The sequence below is a fragment of the Staurois parvus genome, unplaced genomic scaffold (genome assembly GCF_062004578.1).
Source record: "Staurois parvus isolate SC_StPar_1 unplaced genomic scaffold, SC_StPar_1.0 ptg000025l, whole genome shotgun sequence".
NCBI classification, from domain to species: Eukaryota; Metazoa; Chordata; class Amphibia; order Anura; family Ranidae; genus Staurois; species Staurois parvus.
This window is the reverse complement of record NW_028317821.1, coordinates 3250058-3275643: the sequence shown is the minus strand read 5'-3', so window position 1 is coordinate 3275643 and position 25586 is coordinate 3250058. Positions and strand designations below refer to the sequence as shown.

The 25586-nt window shown below is 41.3% G+C and overlaps 1 protein-coding gene and 1 long non-coding RNA gene across 3 annotated transcripts in view; one reads left to right on the top strand and one right to left on the bottom strand.

Moving 5' to 3' along the window:
• LOC149471179 (uncharacterized) overlaps positions 1-25586 on the top strand; it is a 33714-nt gene that overhangs the window by 6055 nt on the left and 2073 nt on the right. The gene's annotated exons all lie outside the window — the stretch shown is intronic.
• The window catches only part of CLTB (clathrin light chain B), a 57302-nt gene continuing 38808 nt past the window's right edge, over positions 7093-25586 (bottom strand). Inside the window, exons 4-6 of one of the 2 annotated variants that reach the window (XM_089693762.1) lie at positions 25046-25157; positions 13882-13935; positions 7093-10115 (exon numbers count right to left, since the gene is read on the bottom strand). In XM_089693762.1, the coding sequence (XP_089549888.1) occupies positions 9944-10115; positions 13882-13935; positions 25046-25157 (338 nt within the window). In that variant the 3' untranslated portion in view covers positions 7093-9943. The remainder of the gene's footprint in view (positions 10116-13881; positions 13936-25045; positions 25158-25586) is intronic. The other variant, XM_089693773.1, reaches the window with a different exon arrangement.

Here is a 25586-nt window from a genome sequence, read left to right as displayed (position 1 = left end):
TTGCCATGGTTTAATTGCACATAACATGTAAACATTCACAGTGCAGGGAGGAAAAAGTATGTGAACCTTTGGACTTAATAACTGGTTGACCCTCCTTTGGCAGCAATAACCTCAACCAAACGTTTCCTGTAGTTGCAGATCAGACCTGCACAACGATCTGGAGTAATTTTGGACCACTCCTCTTCACAAAACTGTTTCAGTGTAGCAATATTCTTGGGATGTCTGGTGTGAATTGCTCTCTTAAGGTCATGCCACAGCATTTTAATCAGGTTGAGGTCAGGACTCTGACTGGGCCACTCCAGAAGGCGTATTCTGTGCTGTTGCAGCCATTGTTTTGTTGAATTACTTGTATGCTTTGGGTCATTGTCCTGTTGCATCACCCATCCTCTGCGGAGCTTCAGTTGGCAGACAGATGGTCGTACGTTTTCCTGCAAAATGTCTTGATAACTCTGGAATTCATTTTCCCATCAATGACAACAATCCGTCCAGGCCCTGAGGCAGCAAAGCAGCCCCAAACCATGATGCTCCCTCCGCCATGTTTTACAGTGGGGATGAGGTTTTGATGTTGGTGTGCTGTGCCTTTTTTTCTCCACACATAGTGTTGTGTGTTCTTCCCAAACAACTCCAATCTTGGTTTCATCTGTCCACAGTATATTTTGCCAGTAGTGCTGTGGAACATCCAGGTGCTCTTTTGCAAACTTCAAACGTGCTGCAATATTCTTTTTGGACAGCAATGGCTTCCTCCATGGTGTCCTCCCATGTACTTCATTCTTGTTTAATGTTTTCCTTATTGTAGATGGGTAAACAAAAATGTTAGCATGTGCCAGAGATTTCTGTAGGTCTTTAGCTGACACTCTGGGATTCTTCTTTACCTCATGCAGCATTCTGCACTGTGCTCTTGCAGTCATTTTTACAGGAGGACCACGCCTAGGGAGAGTAGCAACAGTGCTAAACTTTCTCCATTTGTAGACAGTCTGTCTTACCGTGGACACATGAACATCAAGGCTGTTGGAGATACTTTTGTAACCCTTTCCAGCTTCATGCAAGTCAACAATTCTTGATCGTAGGTCTTCTGAGAGCTCTTTTCTGCGAGGCATGGTTCATATCAGACAGTGCTTCTTGAAACCAGTAAACCCAAAACAGGTATGTGTTTTTTAACCGCTTGCCGCCCTGCGTATATACTGTGTATATACGTGTGCAGGGCGGCAGTGGAGCGCAAAACCACGTTTTAAAACAGGTTCCGCACTCCCGACACTTTCGCCGGCAGGGGGCGCGCGCTCCCGCCGACCCGCGGGTGACACGATTTGATCCAGGAGGGATCAATCATTAGATTTCAGCCAGTGATTTCTGGCTGAAATCACATGATCGGTCCCTGTCCTATCCTGTCCTGTGTTGACAAATACACAGGGCAGGATATGATGTCATTCTTCTCTGCCTGGACACATTCCGTTCCAGACAGAGAAGACATCCAAAAAGTGAGTACACAAGCACTACACTACAGTTAGAACACTCTAGACACATTTAACCCCCTGATCGCCCCCCCCCCCCCAGTTAACCCTTCACTGCCCTGTCACCAGTGTCACTGATCAGTGAAGCAATTTTTACTGATCACTGTATCAGTGTCGCTGGCGACTTCTGATAGAGTTAGCGCCCATCCCAGATAGCGCCAGATTGCCCGCCAGTACACCAGTAATCCCGTTTAACCCCTTGATCGCCCCCTCCAGTTAACCCCTTCACTGCCCTGTCACCAGTGTCACTGATCAGTGAACCAATTTTTACTGATCACTGTATCAGTGTCGCTGGCGACTTCCGATAGAGTTAGCGCCCCTACCAGATAGCACCAGTTTGCCCGCCAGTACACCAGTAATCCCGTTTAACCCCTTGATCGCCCCCCCAGTTAACCCCTGCACTGCCCTGTCACCAGTGTCACTGATCAGTGAACCGATTTTTACTGATCACTGTATCAGTGTCGCTGGCGACTTCCGATAGTGTTAGCGCCCCTCCCAGATAGCGCCAGATTGCCCGCTAGTACACCAGTAATCCCATTTAACCCCTTAATCCCCCCCCCAGTTAACCCCTTCACTGCCCTGTCACCAGTGTCACTGATCAGTGAACCGATTTTTACTGATCACTGTATCAGTGTCGCTGGCGACTTCCGATAGTGTTAGTGCCCCTTCCAGATAGCGCCAGATTGCCCGCTAGTACACCAGTAATCCCATTTAACCCCTTAATCTCCCCCCCAGTTAACCCCTTCACTGCCCTGTCACCAGTGTCACTGATCAGTGAACCGATTTTTACTGATCACTGTATCAGTGTCGCTGGCGACTTCCGATAGTGTTAGCGCCCCTCCCAGATAGCGCCAGATTGCCCGCTAATACACCAATAATCCTGTCTAACCCCTTGATCGCCCCCCCCCCAGTTAACCCCTTCACTGCCCTGTCACCAGTGTCATTGATTACAGTGAACAGATTTTTATTGATCACTGTATTAGTGTCACTGGTGACTTCCGATAGTGTTAGCGCCCCTCCTAGATAGCGCCAGTTTGCCCGCTAATGCACGGGATTTTTTTTTACCAAAAACATGGAGCAGAATACATTTTGGCTTAAATTTATGACTAACTTTGAGTTTACGATATATTTTTTATAGCTGAAAGTAGAAAATATTGTTTTTTTTCAAAATTTTCGTGGTTTTTTTGTTTATAGCGCAAAAAATAAAAAGCGCACAGGTGATCAAATACCACCAAAAGAAAGCTCTATTTGTGTGAAAAAAAGGACATAAATTACGTTTGGGTACAGCATTGCATGACCGCGCAATTATCATTTGAATTAGTGCAGCGCTGTATAGCAAAAAAAGGCATACATTACAGTATCTATACCATAGCGTGTAGACGCTATAACTTTCACACAAAGCAATCAATATACACTTATTGGGATTTTTTTTACCAAAAACATGTAGCAGAATACATTTTGGCTTAAATTTATGACTAACTTTGAGTTTACGATATATTTTTTATAACTGAAAGTAGAAAATATTGGGTTTTTTTCAAAATTTTCGTGGTTTTTTGGTTTATAGCGCAAAAAATAAAAAGCGCACAGGTGATAAAATACCACCAAAAGAAAGCTCTATTTGTGTGAAAAAAAGGACGTAAATTTCGTTTGGGTACAGCATTGCATGACCGCGCAATTATCATTTAAATTAGTGCAGCGCCAAACAGCAAAAAAAGGCCTGGTCATTAAGGGGGGTAAATCCTCTGGGGCTCAAGTGGTTAAGGGCAGGACAGCTGTCAGAAACACATCCAATATCATCACACTGATTGGAGTCAAGGTTGGCTCACTCCTGGCTCCAATTAGCTCTGGGAGAAGTCATTAAGCTAGGGCCTCACATACTTTTTCCTCCATGCACTGTGAATGTTTACATGTTATGTGCAATTAAACCATGGCAACATCTAATGTTTGTGTAGTATTATGTTCAGCAGACTGTGTTCTTCTATTGTTGTGACTTAGATGACGTTCAGAGCACATTTTATGCCCAATTCATGCAAAACTCCACGTAATCCCAAGGGGTTCACATACTTTTTCTTGCAACTGTACATTGATTGCTCCTGTTTTCTCCACTTCTCCACTTACAAATCACATCAATTCTGCAGATTTGTAAACGTCTTTAAAGACAGCCACATTGTTATGTCTATATAATATAAATGCTGAGACTAAACAATGGAGGGTGTGATTTAAAGGAAGGTGTTGATACGGCTAGAAGAAGCATAAGGGCCTGGAGAGCCAACAATGCTGGCTTTAAAGTGTATCTGAACCTCAAAACTTTATATATACACACACATGTTATACAGTCAGGTCCATAAATATTGGGACATCGACACAATTCTAACATTTTTGGCTCTATACACCACCACAATAGATTTGAAATGAAATGAACAAGATGTGCTTTAACTGCAGACTGTCAGCTTTAATTTGAGGGTATTTACATCCAAATCAGGTGAACTGTGTAGGAATTACAACAGTTTGCATATGTGCCTCCCACTTGTTAAGGGACCAAAAGTAATGGGACATTTGGCTTCTCAGCTGTTCCATGGCCAGGTGTATGTTATTCCCTCATTATCCCAATTACAATGAGCAGATAAAAGGTCCAGAGTTCATTTCAAGTGTGCTATTTGCATTTGGAATCTGTTGCTGTCAACTCTCAAGATGAGATCCAAAGAGCTGTCACTATCAGTGAAGCAAGCCATCATTAGGCTGAAAAAACAAAACAAACCCATCAGAGACATAGCAAACACATTAGGCGTGGCCAAAACAGCTATTTGGAACGTTCTTAAAAAGCAGGAACGCACCAGTGAGCTCAGCAACACCAAAAGACCCGGAAGACCACGGAAAACAACTGTGGTGGATGACCGAATTCTTTCCCTGGTGAAGAAAACACCCTTCACAACAGTTGGCCAGATCAAGAACACTCTCCAGGAGGTAGGTGTATGTGTGTCAAAGTCAACAATCAAGAGAAGACTTCACCAGAGTGAATACAGAGGGTTCACCACAAGATGTAAACCATTGGTGAGCCTCAAAAACAGGAAGTCCAGATTAGAGTTTGCCAAACGTCATCTAAAAAAGCCTTCACAGTTCTGGAACAACATCCTATGGACAGATGAGACCAAGATCAACTTGTACCAGAGTGATGGGAAGAGAAGAGTATGGAGAAGGAAAGGAACTGCTCGTGATCCTAAGCATACCACCTCATCAGTGAAGCATGGTGGTGGTAGTGTCATGGCGTGGGCATGTATGGCTGCCAATGGAACTGGTTCTCTTGTATTTATTGATGATGTGACTGCTGACAAAAGCAGCAGGATGAATTCTGAAGTGTTTCGGGCAATATTATCTGCTCGTATTCAGCCAAATGCTTCAGAACTCATTGGACGCCGCTTCACAGTGCAGATGGACAATGACCCAAAGCATACTGCAAAAGCAACCAAAGAGTTTTTTAAGGGAAAGAAGTGGAATGTTATGCAATGGCCAAGTCAATCACCTGACCTGAATCCGATTGAGCATGCATTTCACTTGCTGAAGACAAAACTGAAGGGAAAATGCCCCAAGAACAAGCAGGAACTGAAGACAGTTGCAGTAGAGGCCTGGCAGAGCATCACCAGGGATAAAACCCAGCGTCTGGTGATGTCTATGCGTTCCAGACTTCAGGCTGTAATTGACTGCAAAGGATTTGCAACCAAGTATTAAAAAGTGAAAGTTTGATTTATGATTATTATTCTGTCCCATTACTTTTGGTCCCTTAACAAGTAGGAGGCACATATGCAAACTGTTGTAATTCCTACACTGTTCACCTGATTTGGATGTAAATACCCTCAAATTAAAGCTGACAGCATGCAGTTAAAGCACACCTTGTTTGTTTCATTTCAAATCCATTGTGGTGGTGTATAAAGCCAAAAATGTTAGAATTGTGTCGATGTCCCAATATTTATGGACCTGACTGTATTTCCAAAAGTATTGGGACACCCATCCAGGTCATTGGATTCAGGTGTTCCAATCACCTCCATGGCCACAGGTGTATAAAATCAAGCACCTAGGCATGCAGACTGCTTCTACAAACATTTGTGAAAGAATGGGTCGCTCTCAGGAGCTCAGTGAATTCAAGTGTTGTACCTGTGCAACAAGTCCATTCGTGAAATTTCCTTGCTACTAAATATTCCACGGTCCACTGTTCGTGGTATTATAACAAAGTGGAAGCAACTAGGAACAACAGCAACTCAGCCACAAAGTGGACATGCCTAGGTGCTTCATTTTATACACCTGTGGCCATGGATTGGAACATCTGAATCCAATGATTTGGAGGGGTGTCCCAATACTTTTGGCAATAGAGTGTATATTGCAGATTTCCAGTAGATATGGTGGCTGTTTGACTTTTAATTTTTTTAGGCTAGGAACATTTTAAGCAAGTACAGAAAATACCTGTTGATTTTGGCAGAAATGCAGTGTCCTTGTCACCTCCAGTAAGCTTTAAAAAAGAACAAAGGGTCTTATATTTATTGTGTAAACTACTAGTCTTATCAATCTACCATCCAATGGAGATGAACAATGGTAGATATGTTTGAAATCCAGCCTTTGTGATATTCATAGATACAATGGAATAAGTGTAGATATGAAAAGACAGGTAGTAAGCTATTTGCAGGATAACAGGTGAAAATAAAGGGAAAAACCATCTAAGGACAGGTAAGCTGTAACATATACATTTTTGTATGCCTTTCTTCCAGGTTCAGGGCATGCATGTGATTGGACACAGCACAATTTCAACAGCGGATTTCAGCTAATGATTTTGGCTGAAGTCGGTTGATTGGCTGTGGTCAATCACACATTATGTTCTGTGTTTACAAAAATGTACTGTGAACAGCACACATTACACATTGTTAGGCACACAGTTAACCCTTTGGTTGCCCCTAGATGTTAACCCCTTCCCAGCCAGTGTCATTAGTACAGTGACAGTGTACCAGCACTGATCACTGTATTAGTGTCACTATTGATGTCAGTGTACCTCCCAGTCAGCTTCAACTAGCGCCAGATTGCCCGACACACTACTACAGTCCCACTATAAGTCGCTGATCACCACCATTAATTGTATTGTGTCATACCTGTGTAAATTCCAGTATATATACACATCATAGTCTGTAGACACTATAACTTTCACACAATCCAATTAATATGCACTTACTGGGATTTTGTTTTTGCCAAAGACACATTAGAATACATTTTGGCTTAAATTAGACTTTTTTTTTTTTTATTGGATATGTTTAATAACAAAGTAGTAAATATTGCTTTTTTTCTCTAATAATATTGGTCTTTTTTTTTGTTTCTATCACAAAAAATAAAAAATCCAATGGTGATCAAATACCAAAAGAAAGCTCTATATGTGTGATTAACATGATAAAAATTTATTTGCATACAGTGTTGCATGACCAAGCATTTGCTAGTTAACATAGCACAGGGCTGAATAGCAAACAAAATGCTCTAGTCATGAAGGGGTTAAAACCTTTCCAGAGCTCAAGTGGTTAACTTTCTCTAGGTCACAAAACAACACTACAAATTTACAGTTTATAATTTTAGATTTATTGATTTGGAAATGCATTGTGCACAGATCACGTGTCTTTTACAAGGCAGTAGGTTTCCCCTGCTAAAAACTCTTGTACATTATACAGTGAATAAGTCCAACTTGTATTGCAATGGCTATAAGCAACATTCCACCAAGAGACAGTTTGCTTTGATTACAGATGGATGTGGAGCTAGAATCCATTCAATACCATTCAGCAGAGCTGAACAGAATGCTTACATTCAGCATTATTGAGCAGAATTGGAAATATGGAGTCATCCTCCACAGCAGCTGTTGCATTTGTATGTTGACTTTTCTAAATGGAAGGCATGAGATGAAGCTGATAGGTACGTATCACTAAATTCAATTCCTTTCTGTCTGGTGGAACTTGTGTGTTGAGAATTTTATTGTTCAGTTCTCTTGCAGCTACATCTGGTTGAGTGTACTTCATATGATCCCATGCTTGTTGTAGACCAGGGGTCTCCAAACTTTTCAGTGTAAGGGGCACATTGTATATTTTACAAATATTTGCAGGCCAGAAAAAAGTGAACTCCTAAGTGAATGGGTCCCCCTTACATTAGGATAACTATCAGAGTCCCCTTCTACATTGGGGTTCCTGTCAAGAGTCCCCCCCTACATCCCAAACCCCATCCATAAGAGTCCTTCCTTACCTCAGGGTCCCCATCAGAGTGCCCGCATACATCAGGGTCCCCAACACAGTTCCCTCATTACATGAGTGCCTCCATTAGAGTCCCTTTTACCACTGTAAGGCTCACAGCAAGACTATAGCTGCAGGTCAGGATATGCGATCTGGACAGAGGAAGATCCTAGTGATCCTAGCAAGAGGATGATGACAACAAAGCAGGGGGGAACCTGTGCTGGAGACTGGTAAAGGCAGGGGGACCATAGGCATCCTCTACTGCCCTTAAATCCCCAAACTCTGCACATTGAGGATATACCACTGACTCTAAGGCCTCATTCACACTATGGCGTATTGAATCGCCATGATTCTGCCCACGATTTTGCTAAAATAAATTACAGTGCAATTACGGCAAACCGCATTGTTCGAAGCGTGTTGCTCAAAAGAAGTTCAGGAGCTTCTTTTGGGCAACACGCTTTGCATGATTTACCGTGCGACAATTGCTGCAGAACCGCACTGCGTTTTAAGGTGCCATTAAAATGAATGGCACCTGAACATGCTGTTGTGCAATTTGTTATTTTAGCAAAGTGTTTTGAAATCATGGGCAGAGTCACGGCGAATCTGCTTGCGATTCAAAACACCATAGTGTGAATGGGGCCTAACTGCAACTCGGATGTGACTCAAGAGCTGTAATTTGTAGACCTCTGTTTTAGAGCTGGATGAAGACTGGATCTAGAAGTACACAGTGCTACATTTCTATATAGGGGGGCCACTGCAGGAAGGACATCCTCACTGATCGATATTACATCAGCATTTTACTTGCAATATATAGCATTTCAGCACTGCAAAAATGGACATGACTAAAACAGAATAACTACACTAACAAATGAAGCGCCATATTTTGATCCAGCAATAAAGACTTGTGCCAAATTATAACTACATGATTGGATAAAATTGCTGCTTTTCTAAAAGCTATACAGAAACATACATGTAAATATATGCAATATTGATGGTATCCCTTTAGATATAAAAAAAAGTCATGTTTTCTGACCTAAAAATAAATTATAATTTTAGGGACTGCTTTTAAAATCCTGGGATGCCTGAGAGAACGAAACCCAAAAGCCTTTTTTTTTTTTAAAAATAATACTGGATTAGAACAATTGTATGGTTTAATACTACTAATAAATATAGTAAAATGCTGCAGATGCTTGAAAGATGTGTATTATTAGTTTGGAGTGTTTTAATTTACAGCTACTTTTTCTATTTCCACTGAGAAGGAAGGCTTTGCAGATTGCAAAGTTGGTTTAATTAAAATCCATACAATGGTAGAATAGGTCACCCATACGGGTGACATACAAGTCAAAGACTTCTCATGATACAATAGGTAAGCGGGGGCAAAAATATAGGTGTTTTATAAAAGGCCATAAGCAAACCATTCACCGTTAAAAGAAATATAAGTTTCACCATTCAGCTGAGGATGTCTCTAGCTTCCAGCTAAGTGTCTCTGGACAGGTGCAAGTCATCCATTTACAAATGATTCTGTTATTTGTTATGACAGAATTTTCTCCTTTAGCTGCTATACAACCGAGAAGAACAATGAAAAAAATTGTAGTGTCAAGGGATTACACGTGTATTAAGAGACCAGTTAGATGGAAGATATTTACAGCTGGACAGAGAAACTTGTGCAGTCTTACTGGAAGTATTGTACAACTAAAATATTCAGTATTCTTTAAATAAATGATCAGTTTTATTAAAGAATGATTTTATTTGATGTTAGCTAACATATTTCTATCAAGACTTTTGTCATAATGCCTCTGTGCATAGTTTTTGTACCCTATTTAGAGAGGATTTACAGTACTTTGCACCTTGCCTCACAAGCTTTACATTTCTCAAACAATTTATGACCAATATACAAGCAAGCATTCTAAAAAGACAGGCACAGAGAGAAAATAAAATATCTCAAGCTTTTCTTCTACCCACCACATGCTTGTGTAACAACAGTCAGCATTCTTAAATTATCAAATCAAAGTTGAAATGGTGATGCTGTACTGAGTTGTAGTTCAATAAAAGGTGTCTTGATGAGGGGACAATGCGGGATTGGTGCCTTGGTCATGTTGATAACATAAATGCATGGATCTCCGACCAGTGAGGATGGATTCTTTGGTATAATGTGAAGCAGGGAGGTGAGGCGAGGTTGGATAGGAAAAGTTAGCGAGACAGAGGTGTCTGTTTCAAGGAGATAAGCACGGATCTCATGCGAGACACATCTTTTGACTGCTTGCTGCTCTTGGGGTTGAAATCGCAAAGTCGGGCAACACGTTCCCATTCAGTGCCGGTCTCCTCGTCCTTGGTCTCAGAGGCAAGAACCTCATCTGATGCTCTGGTATATAAAAATAGTAGAGAGGTTAGTGACAATACCTGTGCACATCGCCAGTCAGCAGGCTTACTTCCAAAAATTGCACGTTTAAGGTAAATCTATCCAAGGAGAAATATGGGAGCGTCCACTGTCAACCCCTCTTCTAAAAACTCTACTTGCCTACCCATTTTGCACCAAAGTTAAACATATACACAGGGACACGCATAGGAAGATTGTTTTGATAAAACTTATAAAAAGGTGCCTTGTGATAACTGGTGCTATGCAATACTTTCAAAAGGTTTAGCACAAGGGACAGTACTTACATTAAATGAGAAGTGTCCCTTGTGCTGGTGTCTGCTTTCCTACCTGAACTCTTCCGTCCTCTGACTTCCTCCCCATTCCCCTGTAGCAGTAAACTGCCCTTTTGACCCACCTCCTCCATTCAAAGAAGCTTTACTTTAGCTTCCAGCAATGGGAAGTGCCCTTTTGGCCCACCTCCTCCATTCAAAGAAGCTGTACTTTAGCTTCCAGCAATGGGAAGTGCCCTTTTGGCCCACCTCCTCCATTCAAAGAAGCTGTACTTTAGCTTCCAGCAATGGGAAGTGCCCTTTTGGCCCACCTCCTCCATTCAAAAAAGCTGTACTTTAGCTTCCAGCAATGGGAAGTGCCCTTTTGGCCCACCTCCTCCATTCAAAGAAGCTGTAATTTAGCTTCCAGCAATGGGAAGTGCCCTTTTGGCCCACCTCCTCCATTCAAAGAAGCTGTACTTTAGCTTCCAGCAATGGGAAGTGCCCTTTTGGCCCACCTCCTCCATTCAAAAAAGCTGTACTTTAGCTTCCAGCAATGGGAAGTGCCCTTTTGGCCCACCTCCTCCATTCAAAGAAGCTGTACTTTAGCTTCCAGCAATGGGAAGTGCCCTTTTGGCCCACCTCCTCCATTCAAAGAAGCTGTACTTTAGCTTCCAGCAATGGGAAGTGCACTTTTGGCCCACCTCCTCCATTCAAAGAAGCTGTACTTTAGCTTCCAGCAATGGGAAGTGCACTTTTGGCCCACCTCCTCCATTCAAAGAAGCTGTACTTTAGCTACTAGCAATGGGAAGTGCTGTATGAATGGAGGACAAGCAGATGAATGAACAGTCTGATTCCTCCATTTACAGTTAGCTTTTCTTTGCTGGAAGCTATACTACAGTGAATAAGAGATGGATACACAAAGGGCAGGCATAACCGGCACTCTTGACAAGTGCCTATGACTTGTCCAGTGGCTCATAATAAACCCCACAGCACCAGAAGATTACCGCTGTGGGAGAATAGGGGGGGGGGGTGAAACGAAGATTCCAACAAAGACAGCAAGCACTAGCACAAGGAACACTTCTCATTCAATAAAAGTACCATCCCTTTTTCTTATTTAAAAAAAAATTAACTAAACTAGGGCTTTAAATTGTTACCACACAATGTGGACTGAAGTGTTATGGATTCTCAACATGATTTGAATAAACTAAAGCAGAGCATGAGTAGACTGACCCTTTCAACACATGGTAAAATTCCAGCATAAAAGGGCCAGGAACCTAAAGCAAAAACAGATGCCTATACGTCCTCATGCACACTGGGCATTTTAAAAACGCAAGTAGCGTTAGCTGTATAAAGTCATATTAAAAACGCAAATTTTTCTGCATTTTTTAGTGTTTTTGCATTAGTGTTTAGCCATGTTTTCCCGCATTTGCATTTTTTACCCCAAAAAATAACATTTTGGCAAAAAAAAGCCCTAAAATGGTGTTTTTCCACATTTAACAGCATCAGAGCGTTTTTACAGCTAAAAACCTCATCTAGAAACCCACTAGTTCTGAGATTTTTTTTCCAGCCAAAAAATGCTGATTAAAGCCTATGTGTGCATGGACACATAGGATAACATGGGGAATTTACTGGCTATAGAAAAAAAAAAAAATCGCCAAAAGACAAAAACAGCAGCTTTAAAAACATCCAGTGTGCATGAGGGCTAAAAATGTAAGACTAAAATGATAGTGATATCTAAAATCAGCATATAATGTGATATAACCTTTTACTTTCTCATTATCCATGACCTTAGAGAAAAAAAAGTCTACCATCTGGAGTTGGCCATATGGTCCCTCCTAAAGAGATGGAAATTCCAGTGTAGTTACTGATTGGCTGGCTTTACATGAAAATACATTTCCCAAAATACATGATTATATTCAATTGTCCAATTACTTTTGGTCCCTTGAAAAAGGGGGAATGGCTACTCTTAAGAGCTGTAATTCCTAAACTCTACCTCCAATTTGGATGTACATACCTTCAAATTAAACCTGAGAGTGTGCACTTTCAGCCCATATCCATTATATAACTATAGCTTGAACATGTTTTGGTAAATACCTGAAAAAATCTAAAATTGTTCCTGTGTCCAAATATATATGGACCTAACTGTACATCTCAAATTGCTGAAAAAGTTCATATTGGTTCTGGTAGAAAGGTGAGCAATGGAAGAAGGTAACCTGGTCTGATTCAAGAACGGTTTAAGGAACACAACAACAGGTATGGGATATGTGGGATGTGCTAGAAAAAACACGTCTGATCCATGGAAGCCCCACCTCTCAACTTACAGGACTTAAAAGATCTGTTACTGACAGTCTGGTGCCAGATACCATAGGATATCTTTAGAGGTCTACTGGACTCCATGCCTCAGTGGGTGATGGTGAGTGGTCATAATGTTATAGCTGATTAGTGTACACTCACTGGCCACGTTGTTAGGTACACCTTGCTAGTACCAGGTTGGACCCCCTTTTGCCTTCAGAACTACCCTAAATTCTTTGTTACATAGATTGAACAAGGTGTTGGAAACATTCCTCAGAGATTTTGGTCCATATTGACATGAGTTACTATTACTTTTCTGTCATCTCAAACCAGTCTGCCCATTCTCCTCTGACCTCAACAAGGCATTTTCGTCCACTCAACTGTTGCTCACTGGATATTTTCTCTTTTTCGGACCATTCTCTGTAAACCCTAGAGATGGTTGTGTGTGATAATCCCAGTAGATCAGCAATACTCAAACCAGCCCGTCTGGCACCAACAACCATGCCACGTTCAAATCACTTACATCCCCTTTCTTCCACATTCTGATGCTCAGTTTGAACTTCAGCAAGTCGTTTTCACCATGTCTAGATGCCTAAATGTATTGATTTGCTGCCATGTGATTGGCTGATTAGCAATTTATGTTACCAAGCAATTGAACAGGTGTACCTAATAAAGTGGCAGGTGAGTGTATATAGGCTGCCACTGCCACTGGATTCAATTGATAGCCAGGACACAAATATTTCCAGAAACAAATGTAAGCTTTAGCAGCAATCATGTTCTCTCATGACCGCATCATGATGTTCTCTCATGATATGCATCTCTGCTAGATCATGCTCTTCTGAGCCCTTGAAAGTTATAAAAAGCCTGGTGCCAAAGTAATCCTTTGAACTCAACCCATACCTGAGATAAACTTTGGATGGAATTATATATATATATATATATATATATATTTGAATACATGAAATGTAATTTTACCTAAAATGGAAAAAAAACTAACAAGTTAATAAACAGGGCACCAAACAGTAGTGCCATATAAATCCATTTCAGATGTATCGCTATATACCAACTAGACAGACAGACAGACCAAGCTATGAACAAGAGACTGATTATAACATATGACCATTATACTGTGATAACTGTATTCTTATCAGCAGCAGAGAGATTACATCAAGAATTAAGAGATAAAGGATAGAATAAAGAGAACATACACGTAGCCAATGACTTCAGCATTAGGCTGCTGGTAAAATGCTTTGTCCGCAATCCTGGGTTAACAGCGTGCAAAAGACAATAAGAGAGAAAGACATGAAGGAGAAAACAGATAGTTAGTGCATACTAATGTTAAAGTTAATGCAGCTGTGATCAAAAAGCAAACTTGGATTTTAAGGGCCTGTTCTGCCATGCTAAAATACACCTGCTTAGCACGTCAAAAACGCATGTAAAATAACCTCCTTTAAATGCTATGTAACTGGACGAATGTTACTGATTCAAACATGAACCACTACACTTGAAGATTTTCAAATGAACATTAGAATGAAAATTCTTAGTACATCTGATGACCTGACAAACGTCGCTTGAAAGTGCTTCAACATTTGTTTGCGTTTAACATTCGATTTTAGAGTAAATGGATTTACCCCAAACAAACTGCAACCAATTATTTGCAAGTAATCTCTGCATGAGCACTTACATAAAATTGGTCACAAATAGCTGTCAGCATTCCATTCCTTTTAATAGGGCTGCCCACCCGCAGCTAATCACAAGGAACCCACGCTGCAGCTAATCACAAACCGCCCCATTCCCAAGTGTGAATGGGGCCTTGGTTTTAATTTTTCAGGCTTCTTTATTTCCTTTTTTTCTACCTGGTAATACTGACAGTGGCACACTTTCTCTCCTAGGGTGACATTGCTCCCTCAACTTACTGTATCTAAAGAAGAGCAGCATTGTCACCATAGGACAGAAGGGGGAGGTAGGCCACAGAGGTAAACTCTGATAGGTTAACCAATAGCAGCTCACAGGACAGCATTGGGTTTTTGCACTTTTTTGAAAAGATATAATAAGGAGCATGTAAGTTCATTGTTAGGATTTACATACACTTTAGGATCACTGGAATCACTGTAGGAGGAATGCTGTGCTTAAACTCACCCCCCACCACTGACCACAATTGTTCGTAATTGCAGAACAAAGTCAGCAACAAGGAGTTCTTATTTCTGAAAATTCTTTGACATGTGTTATGACTGTTAGTCCTCATGCACACGGGACGATTTTTAAAGCTGCTGCTTTTGGCTTTTGACGTTTTTATCTACAGCTAGTAAACCCCCCAGCATGATATCCTATGTGTCCAATGCACACATAGACTGTAATCAATGTTTTTTGGCTGGGACGTTTTTTGGCTTGAAAAAAAACCCAGGACTAGTGGGTTTCTAGAGGAGTTTTTTAGCTGCAAAAATGCTCTAACTCTGACAATTGCTGTAAAACGTGGTAAAATGTCGCAAACCAGTGTTTTTGGACTTTTTTTGACCAAAAATAAAATATTTTTTTGAGGGTAAAAAAAAAACGCTTAGAAAAGGAAATGTGGAAAAACGTGGCAAAACGTAGCTAAATGCTAAAAAACGTCCAGTGTACATAAGGACTGAGAGCAATATTAAAACATGAAATGGTATATCTACAAGGTGATTAACCACTTGCCGACCAGTCGTGTACCTGGTATGTCACCGGTCTTCAAGTGGTTGTACCGGGATAATGCAGCTGCAGGCATCATCCCGGTACCATTATTTAGTGCTGTTGGTTGTCTTTCTTGCTATTAAAAGCGACGGGGGAAGGGGGGGTTAGGTGACCTCCCCTCCTGCAGCGTTCCGCTGCTTTAACGTGATCACCTTTCTGGTTTACTCAAAAATATACGACGCCATTTTTAAAAAATAAAAGCATTCAATCACGAAAAATTTACGTTGTTTGTTGGGCCTGTGCAATTTTAAAGTGTGACATGTTTAGCATCTATTTACTGGGCATAACAACATATTTTATATTTTACAAAAATTGGGTTATGTATTGTCTTTATTTGCATTGAAATAAAAAAAAAGTGTATTTTTTCCAAAAAATTGCTTTTGAAAAACAGCTGCACATAAAATAAAAAAAACGCTGTACATAACATAAAAAAATTGCAAAACCCAACAATGTATTCTCTAAGGCCTCTGCTTTAAAATATATATATAATGTTTGGGGGTTTTAAGTAATTTTCTAGCAAAAATAAATGATTGTTACATGTAAACAAAAAATGCCAGAAAAAGCCTAGGTCCTCAAGTGGTTAATTCAAGATGAATTTCATTTTCCTACAGAATTCAGTAAAAGTGTGAAGAATAAAAATGCTAGGCACCACAAACCTTTTATCCTTCCTGAGGACACAATGCAGCTGAACAATACTGCCCGACCCATAACCTGCCCCAACCTGTTACTGGACAATGAAAAAGTAGCAGAGATCTTTCAGGTTAGCACTCCTTGCAGGGAGTCTCTAGTATTAAGCTGGCCATACAAGGTTAGTTTTTCCATTCACTCAGGGCTGAAAAAAAAAATAGAACCAAACATGTTCCTCCATCCACACAAATGAGGTGGGTAGAGGAATCTCCTACTGCTGGAACATTGTATTCTGATAGCTGCATCTCCCTTCGACAGAAAGTGATAAAACAACCAAACTCGAACAGGGGAACACACACACTGATCAAAATTCTGCTGGACCAAATGAATGAAAGTGTATGGCCAGCTTTAGTTGGTCAGCATGGTACAAAGCAGTGGAGCCTTGACTGGTTTACAGTATTGCTCCTTCCTCTACCAGACTGAATGCTGCTGTAAAGAGGTTTACAGGCAGCTGTTACGAACCAAGATTCTGGATCTTTTGCCTGCTCTGTGTAGAAATATGTTTAACAATTGTTAATGAGACAATAATTGAATTAAATGTCTTTTTATATCAGCCGAAGTTTCTGCTAATTCCTAAACTGGACTGAATCAAGATGTCTTCATTCATTCCTGTTCAGCTAGTTTCAGGTATCTCCACATAGCACCAGCTCTCCTCTACTGCACTCTGGGAGCCTCATCACCTACAGTGCTCTATTATGCAGATACTGACTTTAATTAGAAGAATTGAACCCCTTCCTGCACTTCACTACTGTCCAATCACACTTAGTGAGGTGCCTGAAAATGATCCAACCCCAACTTGCTTTAGTTCTTTGATTAAATCTGAACTCCAGGGAATTTAAAGTCTTTCCTTGCAATAGGCCTACCCCCACATTGCAAGGGTTACCTACTAATTTAGTCTGCTTCAGGGGTCTCCAGACTTTCTAAACAAAGGGCCAGTTTACTGTTGTTCAGACTTTAGGGGGTCTGACTGTGACCAATGGAAGTAAAAAAATGCCCAGTGTCAATGTCTTAGGTTTGACGGTCAGTGGAGTAAAAAAATTGCATAAGTAACGTGGTCAGTAGGAGGAGGAATAGTGCCCCATCATTGGTGTCAGTGGAAGGAATAGTGCTCCTATCATTGGTGTCAGTAAGAGTAATAGTGCCCCCATCACTAGTGTCAGAGGTAGAAATAGTGCCCAACTGTTGGTGTCAATGGAAGAAATAGGGTCCTATCGTTGGTGCCAGTTGGAGGAATTTTGCCCAACAGTTGCTGGCAATGGAAGGTATGGTGCCTCATCGTTGGTGTTAGTGGGAGGAATAGTGCCTTAGGGCTAGATAAAGGCAAACAAAGCACTGCATCCAGCCTACAGCCTACAGTTTGGAGACCACTGGTGTAGGGCAGTAGTCTCCAAACTGTGGCCCGTGGGCTGAATGCAGTCTTTTTCTTGCCTTTACCCGGCCCTTGGGGCAATATTCCCCTCACTAATACAAGGCACTATTCCTCCTACTTGTACTAGAGGCACAATTACTTCCACTGACACCAACAATAAGGCAACATTCCTTCCATGACACCAACGATAGGGCACTATTCCTTCCACTGATACCAACGATGGGACACTATTCTTCCCACTGACACCAACGATGGTACACTATTCCTCCCACTACTAACCACAGGAGCTATGTAATTGTTTTTCTCCCACTGACTCTTGGATATTTTCAACTCTCACTGGCCACATTCAGTAACCCCCTCCCCCAAAGTCTGAAGGACATTAAAATGGCCCTTTGTTAAAAGTTTGGAGACTCCTGGTCTAGGGGATGCAAAAGCACTTATCTGATTCTCCGCTCCCCCAACAAATGGTGCTCCATGACACTCTGCCAATGGACTGTCCCTTGGCATCCTCACATCCAATGCATCAGTCTTGATGATGTCAGAGGACCTTAGAACAGACCACCAAAGTGCAGGAGGGGTTGCAGGGATTGGTCTACCAAGTAAAACCACTTTTCTCGGTTCCCTAGGCATAAACGAATAGTTTACCCCTGCAGTGCAGGTGCACTTTTCCCAGAGTTCAGCTTTAAATTAACATTCGCAGTTTATCTCTAGTATTGTCACTAAAATACAACCAGCATTACTGAAGGTACATTCAGGTTTATTAAAGTAAATGTAAACCTAATCACTAAACCTTATATTCACTTTACCATGCTAACATATTGCAAAACTCATACTCAGTATTTCTAAATTTGTAGCTTACATTCAAATAGAGCCTGGTGATTCTGTCCTAAAGGTCCTTGTTTACATATTTCCTGTTATAGGGTGACAATGCCCTGTCCATATTTCCAAAATGTGATCCTGCGTTGTTACCATACCAGATGGGTTTTCAACAAGGGACTATATGGTTGTTTTGGTACATTATGAGGGCATGGTCTATTGTTTTGACCATCAGGAAATCCACCCTGAGAAATGCCATACATTCACTACTGGAATGCATGCAGGTAGATGCGATGTAGCTGAAAAAAGGATGTAGGAGATCAGCAGTACTGAGATGCAATAAAGGTGAAAATAAGTATTTTTTTAATGCCAATACACAAAGCTTGAGCAAGCTAAGGCAGGCCATACGTGAGCCTTTTTTTCTTTAATCCAGCATGTTGAACAAAGAAAAAAGAACCAATTCCCCACCCACACATTTGAGGAGGAAGGGGGAATCACTTCCAATTAGCTATTGTATTCTGCCGGCAGGGAGTCAGCAGAATAGGATGATCAGCTACAACCAGCGGCACCGATTGCTTGATAAAAACCTGACAGGCTAGTAATACACAAGTTGACCGATAGATCAACTTTTGTACAACCGGGCAGCCCATACATGGATTGAGATTCAGCTTGTCCCTGCTGAATTTTGATCCATGTATGGCCAGCTTAAATGTAATTCTTTTAGGGTTTACATCTATTCCTATATTTGAAATGTACACAAATGCGTGGTAAATCATTTTACATTAGTAGAAGATTATCTTTACAAAGTTCCTACAACCTATGCTGCCTAGGTAACCCTTTGATCATGCTTTTACAAAACTTCTGAAATGGGTGTTGCCTCTTTAGCTTAATGATTAACCCTAGCCGTCTGTTAGTGATTTCTCATTGTCTCGTACACATCTTCCTACTACGTTGTACAAAGTGCAAGCAAAGAATTATGCCGGCCATATACAGCAATCTTCAGCCATTGCAATTTCTTGCACCCAACGTATAAGCACAAAATGACAGTACATATCGATGCAACATACCACCAACAGTTTAGATCATTTCATGGCTTCAACTGTACCTGCAGGAGAGGTAGGTTGCATTGATCTGGCACAGTCATTCCTGCTGAACTCGACATGATGTGAACGGGAATCTGTCATATATTCTTGGATGACTGCTGGAGTAAATGCTTAGAGAAACCACAGTGTGACAGCAAGATGCAGGCTGCCATTAACAATATACAATGACAGCAGGACTTGAGATTACTTTTGGAGGTACAGTGATGATTTATTCTGTTGATTCAGGGAAAACAATACACTCTGAAGCAGATCTCTATAGTAATGCAGGCCATAGATGGGTCGTTTATCGGCCGAATTGTAGGCCGAAAAACAAAAAATTGATCTGTTGCCACCAACGATCAGCCGTTTTTCGTAGATTTTCCAGCATGACCGATAAAAGAAGCGAGAAGGAACCAAAAAAAATCGGCCGAGGACATTGCCCACTAACGGTCGGACGAAAATTCGGCCAATAAACGACCCATCTATGGCCTGCATAAGCTATAACCTTCATGAAATTTTAAAGTTGTGCAATGTATCTCTAAAGCAGGCCAAATCTGGCCTCCAGGCAATGTCATGTGGTCCTTGCACCTCTCCTGTAGCTGCAGCACCCCCCCATCTTGTCTCAACAGTTGGCAGCAGAAAGGAGGACAGCACCCCTTCATCTCCACCTCTGCCGGGGTCTCAGCGTTCAGCAGACTCCGGCAGCTGATTCCAGCCCTTCTTAGATTCTTTGCCCCCAGCTTCTTTGCAGAAGCAGCACAAGGTAAGGGGAAACACTGTGATAGGTGGGGATCTCTTGACTTCTGATGGTGGGGAGGCTCTTGACATCTGATGTGAGGGGGGTGGGGTGCTCTGGACATCTAGTCTTAAAAATACATTTGGCCTTTTGAGGGCAACCATAAGGCTGATGTGACCCCCATGATGCAATTGAGTATGACACCACTAACATATAAATATTTCAGTACATTTTATTTAACCCATTTGTGCTGACGCCTCCCGGCCCTTTAAGAGGTTTCAGAAGCCGTGGGGCGGGGTTTTAGGGTCATGTGACTGCCGTGATTCGCTGTCATGGCAGTCACATGATTGGAAAAGGTCCCGATCAAGGGTAAATCGGGACCTTCCCATGAGTCACGGACAGGGCGCATGCTCTCAGCACATATGTATTTTCAAATGGTACTCAAATATGCGGCTGCTTGGCGTCAAGGCCCAGACGCCGAGAGGCCGCCTATTTGTGTGTGCTCGATGTCTAGGGGTTAAAGAGCAATTTCAGGCACAAAATTAGCAATCAATTGTTCTACAGCAAATGATTTAATGGAGTAATGCCCCGTACACACGATAAGAAAATCATCCGGAAAATTTTGCGAAACCACTGATCGAATGATTTTCTTTTCGTTTATGAGCAGGATGTTTTAACCGATAACGATATTGTGAACGAAAAAATCCAGTTGCACAACGGTGAAAAATGTTATCGTTTCACATACGAACGACCGATTTTCTATGCGGTGGTATGACGATCGTACGAAAAAAAATCTATGAAGCGCTATCATGCAGCAGCAGCAACAGAAGATGACTCGGATGTTTATGTCCAAGGAATCTTCGTAAACACAAACGAAAAATCCAAATGTTAAAAGTAGATTGGCCTAATGAGATAATGAAAGCAGAATGATTCATATTATATTTTATGTATCCCTATTTGTGTATATAGGTAATGTAATAAACTATATTATACTCATTGCTGTGTATATCGTTCATTCTGGCCGGAAGGGCGTGGCTACAAGGTCACACGCACACTGCATCACTTCCACTTGTACGGAAGACGTCAACACTACGTATTGCCCGACGAATGATTTTTTTAGATTGGTTAATGTGGGCCATGATTTCAACCAACGAACGAATGCCTCTTGGTCGTCAGAAGACTGATCGGTCGATTTTCTAATTGTGTATTCCCACCTTTAAACTTGCAAAAGTTCATATGGTTTACCCTAACTTGACTTCTATGCACATTACCTTTTTTAATAACAGTCTTTCTACACCATAGACAACCATGAGCCTGCAATGGGTTTGCTGATAATAACGCTCCTGTATCACAAGAGGAATTTGTAATGATCAGCAATAAAATGGAATAGGGTGGTCTGCTGCACTACTGCAATTGCTGGATTAAAGCCTGGTTCACGCCAACCCATTTTTTTTAGTGCTTTTTGCAGAAACACACTACAGTCCATTTAACATGATTTCCTATGGGACATGTTCACATCTATGCTTTTTTGAGCTGTTGTGTTTTTGGTAACGGTCAGGGACTTCTGTTACCATAGAGTTCAATGGAGAAGCTGCTGAAGCGCATGTAGGGCGTTTTTGATGCGTTTTGAATTTTTATTCTGCCCTGCAACAAAAACATTTCCCCTTTAACAAAAAAAAAAATGTGAAAAAAATATAAAATACAAATAAAAATACAAACAAAAAAAAATATAAAATAAAAATATAAAATACAAAATATACAATGCATTAGTGTAAACCAGGCCTAGAAGTTAAAAACTGATTAAGGCTGGCCATACACTATACAATTTTCTGTTCAATTTATGCCAATATTCCTTTAGATTTACCTTCAACTATGTAGTGCAAGGGCCTGCTTAATTGGATACAATTGAAAGTGTTGTTTAGGTTTGACCTCATTATATGGTTTTTGGTAAATCTAGAGCAATTTTCTAAAGAAAATTGTATAATATATGGCCAGCCTAAGGATGAGCTCAGACGTATTCAGATCCTAGACCGAACCCACCCTGACCAAGCCTGCCAAGAAACTGTCACTATACTGGGCCAATCATAAGTGGCCAAGGCATTCCCTGCCCCGCAGCCGCATGTGTATGCACTTACTTGGATACATGTGGCTGCAAAGCAGAGAATGCCCTGTACAGTGACAGTTTCTTGGAAGGCTCACTCAGGTGGGATCGGACTAGAACACATCTGAGCTCATACCTAATGCTGATCAAGCAGACCATGCTGCGTCTAACCCGAGTGTACCTTTAATATATTTAAAGTGAAATGATACTTATATTATGTCCCCAGATAAAACACAGTATATACATTGCAAGGATGTTAGCAAATGTTATTGCATTGTTTTATCTGTTTCTGTAGATAATGGTCTATAAAATGATACAATCTTTGTTAAAATCAGTACAAATGGAAGACTTTGCCTTTATTGTAACATGAACAGTCTCTATGGTGTAAAAAGAAACACTGCAGCAACTGTGCAATGCAGATCTAAAGACAATGTCAGGGATGCTAAATTGTAAACAGGAAGCTTTATGTAGTTTAGGGTGTCCCCACATCCGAGCCAGTTTAACTGAAGCAAGGCCAAGTTTGATTGTCCCCCCTCCCCATTCCCCCGCTGGTTTGCACTCACACTTGATTTTAAGGAAGTGTTACCGAGAGCATTCTCTCACTCCAACCAAACCAGCGATCCCTGTTTCACTGCACACTTCTCTATGGCATGGTTTGCACTCACACTGCAGCAAACCGTACTGGATCATAGGTGAACCGCACCCAGGACCACCTGTTCCAAATGGTCCCAGGCAAGGTTCGGAACACTCACCCCAGATTCACAGTTATGCGGCCGTTCAGGCCGTTTCATTTGAATGGACTTCCGTGCCCGTGACATGCATGGAAGAAGTCCCAGCACTTCTTTGGAAAAACGCAGCCTGCGCGGGAACCTCGGTTTCCAGTATGGTTGCGTTTTCCAGTGCGGGCGGCATGCCATTAGAACTAATGGCACCCGCCCACGAGTCCGCAATTCTCTGTGCGGCTGCACGGTTTTTCGTGCAGATCCGCAGCGGCACCACCCGCACAGATGTGGACCTAGGGTCATACTTAGGGTTGCCACCTCATCCCTTTAAAACCAAACACATATTATTTACACAGGTTCTGTGGCTGATTAAGATGGTCATTAACCACTTCCCGTCCGGCCCATGTACATAAACGGCCGGACGGGAGCAGTGCAGGAGCGGGTGGCCATTTATAAACATACTCCTGCTTCCCTGCCTATGCGCGCTCCCTGAGAGCACGCGGAACCGTGCTCCCAGGGAGGTCCCGATTCATGTGATCACTGTTTCATGTGACCTCTTGTTTTTGAGGTCCCGATTCATGTGATCACTGATTGGCCAATCAGTGATCATATAAATAGTAGTAAGCAAGATGTCACTTGTGACATCATTGCTTACTACTAGTGAAATCTGTGAATGATCACAGAGGTCACATGGTACAAGGCTATTCACAACAGCCTTGTACCATGTGACAAGCTGTGACCAATCACAGCTCTCACAGTATTTTTCAATGGTTGCAAGAATGCAGCCAGAGAGGAGAAATGATTGCTTTTACAGCCTTTATGGGTGTAGAAGGAGAAATGATTGCTTTTACAGCCTTTATGGGTGTAAAAGCAATCAGTGTAAAAAAAAAAATCTTCATCACTCCCCACAACTATGGTGACATTGTACTGCTAGGGTAGCAGTATGTAAAAAAAAAAAAAATAATAATAATAATAATATAAAAAAATTAATTAAAATGTAAACTTTTTTTGAAAAATTATAATTTTTGGATATAAACTGATTTGGGTTATTTACTAAAAAGATAGCTGAAAACATTTTGGCCAAGATTTTTGAAGAAAGATTATTTATTTGCAAAATTTTATAAGAAAAACACAGTTTTTTCAAAATGTTTGTACTTTTTCATTGATATAGCAAAAAAATAAAAATCCCAGTGGTGAATAAATACCACCAAAATAAAGTTTTATCTGTCTCAAAAAAATTCTAAAAAATTAATATTGGTAAATGTTGCATGACCATGCAATTGTTATTCAAAGTGTGATAGCGCCGAAAGCTGAAAATTGGCCTGGACAGGAAGGGGGTGAAAGTGTCCAGACTTGAAGTGGTTAAACTCACTTAGTGCCTTATCTGTATTAAATTAGCCTCAGAAACTGTGTAATTATGTGTTCGGGTTTTTAAAGGATGAGGTGGCAACCCTACTCATTCTACACAAACGAACTGGCTGAGGGGGCTGAACCGCGCCTGGGACCGGTTCAGAATACTAGTGTGAATGCATCCCTAACCCTTTGATGCTTAGCACACGCAAATATGTGGTCTCTCGGCATCTGGGCCTTGACGCCAAGCGGCCGCATATTTGTGTGCAATTAGAAAATACATATGTGCTGAGAGCGCACGTGTGTCCGTGACTCAAGGAAAGGTCCCAATCTCCCATTTCGATTGGGACCTTTTCTGATCATGTGACTGCTGTGACGGCGAATCACAGCGGTCACATGACCCTAAAACCCCACCCACCTCCCGACTTCTGAAACTCTTAAAGGGTCGGGAGGCGCCGGCACTAAGAGGTTAAAAATTTTTTTCTGAGCTTAGTTTTTCCTTTTAATTTGAAGGCGTCTATGGGGTCATTCCCAGAGTATATCCAGCCCCTTAGAAGTCTATGGGAAACTTGAATTCTACATAGTAATATATGGAGAAAATTCCCTCGGGAGGAGGAGGGGCACGAAACGTGGCTTAGAATAGCTGTATCTGATTTAGGGAGAGCTCATGGTGGGTGATCATTTACACCACTCCATTCAAAAGTCAAAGAGCTTTAGATGGAATTCCTATTTAAATGTAAATACAGTCTACTGTAGAAAAGCACTACAGAATAGGCAGCCAGGCTACTGACCTGTTTGTAATCTTATTCTTCTCTATCTGTTCACTCTGTCTCTGGTACCACTCCTCTAGATCTTTCTTGGCTTTCTCTCTCCATTCCTGCTCCGTCACCTTGGCAGCCGCATCTGTTACATGCAAGTGACAAACATAATGGGAAATTGTGTAAAAGCAGACAAGTGCACTTAGGATGGTTGGTTGGATCATTTTAATCACAGAAAGAGAAGAACAAGTGTTTCAACCAATTTAGCTTTTCTATTTCTTTGAATCTGCACCAGTAAATAATATGTCGATTTAGATTAGGTGACACCATATATGTTCCAGTGTGGGAGAATATACTGTATATGTAAGGAGGCAATACATACACACCCTGGATGATAGGTTTGTTTAGCAATATCTTAGTTTAAGAACAGACCTCCAGTTTTTTTTTTTTTTTTGTTATTGGGTCAAAAGAAATATATTGCCAATGTTTACTTACCTTCTCCTTGATCCAGTGCGGTCTCTGATTTCCTCCTCTGTCAAGTACCAGCAATCCTCTTCTAGCCAGGACAACACTG